Here is a 9,101-nt window from a genome sequence, read left to right on the forward strand (position 1 = left end):
TATATTATATAAGTATAATAATATATATTTGTACCATAATTAGGCAGTTACTTATTGCATTAGTTGTTTTTTTTTAAATTCTACCCTTCTAGAGAACAGAGTCCCTGTAACCTGTAAATTCATGAACTCTTGAATTAGAGACATATGACAGTCTTTAAAACTGGTACTGCTCTGGAAGTTCACATTTCAGGAACATGCCATCTAGAGAATTCAGATTCCTCATTCCTCTTTCAAGAAGTTTGAGGTTCAAGAAATCATTGAGTTTTCCTCTCAGATTGTATGAAAGAACATGTGTCTAATACCATCTGATTCTGCCACAAGTCACCACTATCAGTTGAAGTTTGTGGGCATAAGATGAAAGATATTGTTTCTTCCTCTTGATGCACTTTGCAATTCTGAGTTTTCTAGGCAGGGGTCCCAAAACTATGGCCCTTGGGCCACATGCAGCCCCCTGAGATCATTTTCCTGGCCCCACTGCACTTCCAGAAGGGGCACCTCTTTCATTGATGGTCAGCAAGAGGAGCACTGTATGTGGTGGTGCCACAAAGTGTGGCATCGCTCATTTACAGTACTACTTCTGGTGACATGTGACATAATACTTTGTGTAGTGCCTTGTTCTGAAAGTAACTGAAGGAGAATGAGGTGCTGTGCAAAGGATTATGTGGCTGCACAATTGAAGACATCAGCATGGTGAGCAGCGATCTGGGGGAGGAGATTCCACACTGTGTATACTGCTGCCCTATATAGTGGTGATGGTGATGGGCCTGTGCAAGGTGTGACAGGCCCATCACAGCCAGCACTGAAGCCTCCGCTATCCCAGACAGCAGTATACAGATTTGTTCATATTTTTGTTTGTTTGTTTATAGCCCAGCCCTCCAATCGTCTGAAGGAAAGTGAACTGGCTTCCTGTGTAAAAAGCTGGGGACCCCTGTTATAGAGAGTACTAAAGGTCTCAATGCTGACTCCTCAGAGTTTACTAACTCAGAGCGGGGATAGCCTTAAAACAAACAAACAAACAAACAAAAAAAACCCACCTTATTTAGACATAGCTAGATGACTTAGTGGATAGAAAGCCATAGGAGGTCTAAGGTTCAAATCTGGCCTCAGATACTTCCTAGCTGCATTATCCTAGAAAAGTCATTTAACCATCATTGTTTAGTCCTTACCACTCTTCTCCCTTGGAACCAATTTGAGATCTTGATTCTAAAATAGAAAATAAGGGCTTAAAAAAATCTATAGGGCCATGGCTGATCAGTAGTCACCATGACTATAGATGACTGTAGATCTTGGCTGATCTACACCCCATGCTTTCATACAAAGACCAATGTCTCAAAATGCTGATTTATTCCTTTTCACTCTTTTACACAAATTATATAGGCAATTAACAAAATACTTCTGTACTTCATTATTAGATTGTTTAAAAATATCCCCCAATTGGAGCCAATAATTCCCCAATCTACCTAGGAAAAGATACTTGTATTTGGTAAAATTAGAATATGCCTCTTGAAGAAGGTGACACTGAAACTGAAATTTAAAACAAGTTGAGGATTCTACAGGTAGAAGTGATGATTGAGTGCATCCTAGGCAAGGGAGTTAGCGTGCATAAACTTAAACTGGAGCTGGATATTTAATGTATGGGACTGACAGACCTATAAACCATGTGTGTACTGGTGTTAAAAATGAAAATTGATCTGGAGGCTTATTACCTTATTTATAAGCATTTATTAGGAGAGAGAGAGATTAATAGAGAGAGATCTCAGCCTTTCTAGATCTGATACTTCATTTTTGTTGGCTCAGGCCAAGCTTCAGCTGGCCAGAGATGGCATAAGATAAGGAACAACTTTGAGAGAAAATTCTAGCCCCATGAAAGGTATGAAGCCCAGAGAGGTACTAGGCTTCCCACTCTTGCTTTTCAAACCCTGTTGGCTCCATCTCCCTTTCCTTGGTCAATGGCTTTCAAATGTCATGCTGTCTGCCCTTTCATAATGATAAGTTACACTGGCTCTGGTATGTTGACCCTCAGTAGGTTCACCCTGACACTGTCGGAGCCTGGACATAGCCTCAGGGCAAGACTCTGTGACATCTATGAGGGATGGAGATAGTTTTCTTCACACATTGGTGAATAACTCAGCTGACAACTGAGCTGCTGTATTAGCAAAAGGACCCTTTACTGACTCATCTCTTGTCTTAGGTAGGCATATAGAAAATCAAAATATCACTTTTACATTAACAAGCAAAGGAGTATAGTTTATATTTTTTCCAAGTAGGTGATATTTTATTCCAGACATCAAAAAATAGAACTATCCAAGCCCCATGGATATATCTGCACAAGATTTTCTATATACAGATATTCAGGAAAACCCTGCTAAGAAATTAGCTTTGAAAGGCTGAGCAAGAAAGAAGCCTTTATTGACTGTGTTTTGAAGAAATCTAGGGTATAATACAAAATTAATACTCAGGATCAATCAATAAATCAATAAGCATTTATTAAGTCATTGCTATATATCTAATAGGTAGTGATACTGAACTGGAGCTCAGGAGAGAGACTAAGGCTGACACCATAAAAATGGGCATTTGTCTAGAATTGTTAGTTGTACCCATGAAGTCTAATAAGATCCCTAAGGAATAGCATAGAAAAGTCAAGGACAGAATTTTGAACTATACCCACAGTTAGATAGGAAAGACACAGATTTAACCAGCAAAGGAGATTCAAAAGAAGTTGTTAAGGAAGGAATATAACCAAGAGAATAGTGTCATAAAACCCTGATTGGAGAAGAAGGTAATCAACAATATTAAATGTGATAGATTGCTCTAGATGTATTGAATCACTTGTAACTCTAGAGGTCATACCTCTACTGTCTGAGAAATTTCCTGGGTCAATCCTCATACATGCTGAAAATAAAAAGGCAATCAACTTCTGTTGGCCACATGATTTATTTTTTAAACATCACAAAATTGCAAAGAAACTGTCAAGCACCTTACTGAGTATTTTTCAAACCTTCCTTCATATTCATAGGTCATGTTAAATGAGCAAAATTTTTCTTTCTTTGCTTTTTTATTATCCTGTTTTTACTTCAAGCCCTATTATACATTAAGCATTTAAATGCTTATTGACTGACTGAATACAGGAGGGTTGTGGAAAGAATACTCCAGGGCTCAGCCCTGGGCCTGAAATAAAAAAGAGAAAGTAATGAAATGAGGTAGAGTTTAGGGAGTTCTGTAGGTTTCTTATCCTTCTAACTAACCACTAAGGGTTTTTTTAGAAGCAACTCTGGTTGGGCTTGTCTAGGCTTTTTATAACTTAGTTTTTGAATGACTTTATGGTTTATGGTTGATTACCACTCTTTTGATGAATTCCTGGTGTGATCTTGGCCAGGTACTGGGCCAGGCATTGGAGATACAAATGAAAAAATTAAATAATCCTTGTCCCCTAACAGTTTACATTCTACTAGTGGAGGCAAAGATATAAGATGTAACTAACTATACAAAATAGGGGCAAGGTGAATGAGAGGTGTACACTAGCAGCTGAAGGGATCAAGTAAAATCTCTTGTAAAATATGGGGCATGATAAGAATATTGGAAAAACTTGGAATTCCTGATTTCAAGTCTTGCAACTGATGTACTAGCTATATGACCCTGGGGAAAAAACACTTAAACTTTCATAAACCTAGATATTCAAATTTCATAAAAATTGTCAGTCTGCATCAGTTGAAAAGGTTATCCTCCAGGTTCTCCCTCCACTGAGGAAATCATAGGCTCTCTGCCCTGCCCCCAAAGTGATAAAATATACCAAATCATTCATAGCATTACATTTATCTTATCTTGAGTTACTTGGCTTATTAGAACTGTGTGTATGTGTATATATATACATATATACACACACATATATAAATGCATATTATATATATATATGTTCAAACATATAATTTATGTCCACATAAGCAATAAGTGTATACACACACACACACACACACACACATATATATATATATATATAAATTTAAAGTTTTTCTCTGTACAATATCTATTCTAAACAAGTGAACTAATTTGCCTCCATGTTGAAGGCTAGAAAGGACAAATCTACAGGAAATTAATTGCTCTTTTGATCTCTTGAAAGTTTTCACAATGGCAAAGAAATAGTTCTCTTTGATCCTTGAGGCAAGAACTAGGATCAGAGAATGGCAAATACAGTGAATTCAGTATTGGTTAAATTTAAGGAAGCATTTGTTAATAATTAAAAATATCCAGGAATGAAATGAGGTTTATTATGGAATGTCAAGTTATTTGAAATAGTCAAGTAAAAGCCAGGAAACTATTTGCCAGGGCTGTTGTGAAAGCTAAAACTTAAAATTCTTCCAGTACCTGAGGTTCTATGATTCTATAGTCTAATTGACATCCACTGGAGATTCACATAGATATCTGTGTGTGTGTATGTGTGTGTGAGAGAGAAAGAGAGAGTCATCTGTACAGTTTCCCCATGGTTTGGGGTTTCCATGAAGTGGATGAGTAGCAATGTGTACTGAGTTCAAAGTCCATAATGTTTGTATTACTACTCCTAAGTGAAGTTGCAGAATTTTTCTTTTCCCTGGAATCTCCATCTACAGACTTCTTCACCTCAAGATAAAAATTTGATAACATGACATAATGGAAATTTGTCCAATATGCAAAAAACAATTCATAAAATCCTGAAGGAGCATTTTTTTGAACTTCTGGAACTCTTGACAATTTATCACATTTCATTTAATCAAGTCATCTTTGCAACAACCCAATGAAATAGATTTCTATCATTGTTTTAAATGTGAAGAAACCAAAGACATTTGAAAAACCAAAGGTCAAATGGCAAGTACTAACTAGAGGTCATCTCATTACTTCTTCTTCTTCCAAGGTGAACATGCTAACAAATTATATAGAGACTTGTTATGCATAAATGATGTAGAGTAGCAAGAGTTCTAGCATAGGCTAAATGTTATAATAAAGATGAATGCACTCCAGATGGATAAAGACTAGAGGAGGGGAATTCAGCATATATTTTTTAAATGGATAAAAATGCCAATTTTAGTTTTCTACCTTACAATTCTTTTCCTTTATGTGCCCACAAGTAACTTAAAATATATAATCCTACAGAGTATTTCTAAAAAAAAAATGTGTACAAAAACAGAAGAAGAAGCTGGTGACCGATAATCACTGACATTTCTTCACAGTGCAGCATACTGAGGTCACTAAGACTAATGCTTTCCAATAATGATCAGCTGCCTCAGAAACAGTGGAAAGAAGCAGTAGGAACCTTCTTGAGTTCTGGGCCACTGTCATTTCTCTTATAGATTAATTTGATCTATTTGTTCTTGAAATTTCTTTTATATTATTATTTATGAAGACAGAATTAAAATTAGGACTTGAAGATCATCCCCAAACCTGATTATCCCTTGTCAGTCCCATGGCCCTTCCCTAGTACCTTCTTCACAGCCTCTTTCACATCCTTGTTTCTCAATGTATATATGAGTGGATTGACACTGGGTGTAACAATGGTATAGAAAAGGGTGAGGAATTTGCCTTGGTCCTGGGAGTAAGTATTGGCTGGTTGAAGGTACATATAGATAATAGTTCCATAGAAGAGTGAGACCACAATAAGATGGGAGCTGCAGGTGTTAAAGGCCTTTCTCCTTCCAGCAGCCGACTTAATCCTTAGCACTGCTCGAGCAATGTAGCCATAGGAAATAAGAATGAGAATAAGGGGAGCTAGAATGATAAAAATAGCTAATGAAAATGCCAAAGCCTCCAGTTCCATAGTGTCCACACAGGCCATGCCAATCAGTGCTGGCATCTCACAAAGGAAGTGGTCCACCCGCCGATGTCCACAACGGGGGAGCATAAGAGTCTGAGGTACCATGATAAGTGCATTGCCAAAACCACTCAACCATGCCACTGAGGCCAGTTGTCCACAAAGTCTTGGGTGCATAATGACAGTGTAATGCAGTGGTTTACATACGGCAGCATAGCGGTCAAAGGACATAACAGCCAAAAGGACACACTCTACCCCACCCAGTGCCAGGACAAAGTAAAGTTGAATGGCACAGCCTAAATATGTAATGCTTTTATCTGGACCCCAGAGATTGTAGAGCATCTGGGGGATAGAGCCTGTTGTAAAGCACATGTCAAGGAAAGAGAGGTTGGATAGAAAGAAGTACATTGGGGTATGGAGTCGTGAATCTAGGGTAGATAGCAAGATGATAGCCATGTTTCCCAGGAGGGTCAAGAGGTAGAAGACTAGTACAACCACAAAAAGAATCATCTCCAGATGGGGCCGGTCTGAGAAACCCACCAGGATAAACCCTTCTAAGAAGCTGTTGTTGCTTCTTTCCATCACCTGTGACAAAGTATCACCTGTTGGGGAAAACAAATATCTCTAAAGGTCATGAAAAAGAGTAAGAATAGGTCCACTCCTAGAAAGCAGAGGAAATTTACTCATTAGCTTTAGGAGGAACAGATTAAATAACTAAATAATAATATGGGAACATAGAAATTTGACATTCAACTACAACTCACAATCCTAGATCTCTTTCCAGGTTCACAGAACACATTGGATACCTCTAAACTGAATACTTGTCAATCCAAAGAAGATTTTCAATGGTCGACTGTTACTGATGAAAAGTGTCAAATAATCCCACTCCCATGGAAATTCTAAAGCTTTCCATAAATTTATGTTCACCAGGATCTGTGAGTGAGAGACACTCCATTACAATTCTTCTAAATTGGGTAAATGCATTATATCATTAAGCATTGTTTCTCTAAGTCTCTTAATTGCCACCAAAGGATAGTAGTAGTGATTTTGATTACATTGCATAACTTTGATCATCTAAATATTTCCTAATCTGTATAATTGGTGGATCATAGGATCACAGAAATTAGAATACAAAGAAACCTGAGAAAACCTAATTTTACAGAAATAGAAACTGAGACCCAGAGTCACTTAGGTCACATATATCAGAAATGGGTTTCAAACCTACTTTATTTAATGCTAAAATCAATGTTCTTTCAACTATAATACACTGATAAAGTATCTGAACCACTAAATGTTGTTTTTTTCTTTAAAAAAAAGTTCCTTAAACTAACAGTACAAATTAAATTATTTCACAAGAGACAAAGGAATTCAATATAGACCAAGGTCATAAGAAAATGTAAAAGTTAAATGCAATATAATACAATATTGTGTCTCACTTTATTCATCAATGATTATAAATGACTAGTTATTCTAATATTTTTCTAAAGTCTTAACTCTAAATTATACATATAGCTGGAATCCCTTTCTAAGAAGGTTCCAAGTTTGGACTAGTTGAAATATTTTACAGCTTGATTCTAGTATGTTACAAAGTATCCGAAATCATTTTTTATTAGCAGTGATGAAAATGCATACTCTTGCAACTATACCTCTATCAATTATTCCCAGAGTGCTTTTGTAGCAGTCTGCTTCACTTGTGGACCAGAAAAATACCCTGTGTTCACCACCCTATTGATAAAATGGCCCAAATTTTCCCTGAAACATGCAGGAAACAAAAGCAGGAATCATCTATGAAAGCTTCATTTCAATTAGGAGTTTCTTTGATCTCTATATCATACACCCATTCTTTCAGCTTTCCCTAGGTAATAGGTAATAAATGAATAGTTCAAATGTTTTTAAGAAAACTACCTTTTTTTCTTCTAGAAGTTTATTTAAAATGGAGTAAATTACCAAAATATTACTATTGGATTATAGGTCATTAAAGATGTGTTTAAGAGTTTAGATTATCACAGGTTCTAGGGAACTCTACCATTTATCAGTCTGTATTGAGCATAGAGAAACGTTGTGGAATAATGAATAGAAAGCAAATCAAAGCCAAGAATATTTAGATTCAAGTTCCATATCAAGTCCTACACATTTGCTGCTGCAGTTAACCTCTAAGAAAATTACTTACCTCTTAGTGCTCAGCAGTTAAGTGTATGTAGCTAGTATGTGGGTCTTGATATGGGATTTGAATCAGATATTCTTGACCTTAAGGCTGGTCCTCTAGTCATTATTCTAGGGAACAACTCAACCTTTTGCCACAAAATCACAGCAGAGTTGGAAGAGAATGCAAAAACCACATCAAACCTGAAAATGAATCTTTTTTTAAATAATGTATCTAATATATATATATGTATATATATATATATATATATTTGTATGTGTATATGTATATGGTATGTATATATGTGGTCTTTTGGGCTCACTGTACCAAATTGCATAGTTATCAATAAAACTCAGAGGGATACAGCAGTCATTGTTCTCAGGAAATACAACCTCTTAGTCCAATATATATTGAAAGAGTGATGCATTAGAATTCTAGAGCTAGAAGGGACCTAAGAGACCATTTAATCTAACACTCTCATTTTACAGATGAATAAATTGAGAGATCATGAAGTTAAATGGAGGCCCAAAGGTATAGAGGTATTAATAATTAGAGGCAAGCTTTTTGATTCTGAGTCATCTGATGCTCTAGTCAGTGCTCTTTCACATATATCCTACTGACTCCACTCAGGAACTGCCCAGTATTTGCTCAAAGATGTCTAGTAATGGTTCTCCAAAATCTATTCAATTTTGGTGCAGTTCTAAGTATTGAGAAACTTTCCTTTTTATCAAACCTAAATTTGCTTGTTTATAATTTCCATAAATTGCTTTTTTGTTTGTGCCAAATAGATCAATTATAATCTCTCTTCCATAGGATGACTTTTCAGATGCTTGAGGATAGTAACCATATTCCCCATAAATCTACTCTATCTACTAAAAAAGTAATTTTACTTCCTTCAACAGATTCTTGTATGATGAATATTTGAGAACTTTGAACTTTCTAGTTGTTCTCCACCAAACACCCTACATTTTACCTACTGCTGTCCTAAAATGTTATGTCCAAAACTGAAATAATATCCAGTATTTAGACTGATTAGAAGAAAATTCAATATTACTATTGCCTAACTTGTCCTGGATTCTATGAAGCTCTTAGGCTTTCTTTATACTATCTCCCATTCCTGGAATACTCACCCTTCTAAACTTTGCCTTCTAAAATTACTACCTTTCTTTAAGACTTAGT

The 9,101-nt window shown here is 36.2% G+C and overlaps 1 protein-coding gene across 1 annotated transcript; it reads right to left on the reverse strand.

Moving 5' to 3' along the window:
• Window positions 1-5,416: 5,416 nt before the first annotated feature.
• Window positions 5,417-6,361, reverse strand: LOC100022848 (putative olfactory receptor 2W6). Its single transcript, XM_016429589.2, has one exon. The coding sequence runs from the start codon at window positions 6,359-6,361 to the stop codon at window positions 5,417-5,419; it is 945 nt and encodes a 314-aa protein (XP_016285075.2).
• Between the last annotated feature and the right edge of the window lie 2,740 nt (window positions 6,362-9,101).

The sequence above is a fragment of the Monodelphis domestica genome, chromosome 2 (assembly GCF_027887165.1).
Source record: "Monodelphis domestica isolate mMonDom1 chromosome 2, mMonDom1.pri, whole genome shotgun sequence".
NCBI classification, from domain to species: domain Eukaryota; kingdom Metazoa; phylum Chordata; class Mammalia; order Didelphimorphia; family Didelphidae; genus Monodelphis; species Monodelphis domestica.

Coding starts and splice junctions, on each gene's coding strand:
- LOC100022848 (XM_016429589.2), bottom strand. CDS start 6,361: ATGGAAAGAAGCAACAACAGCTTCTTAGAAGGGTTTATCCTGGTGGGT.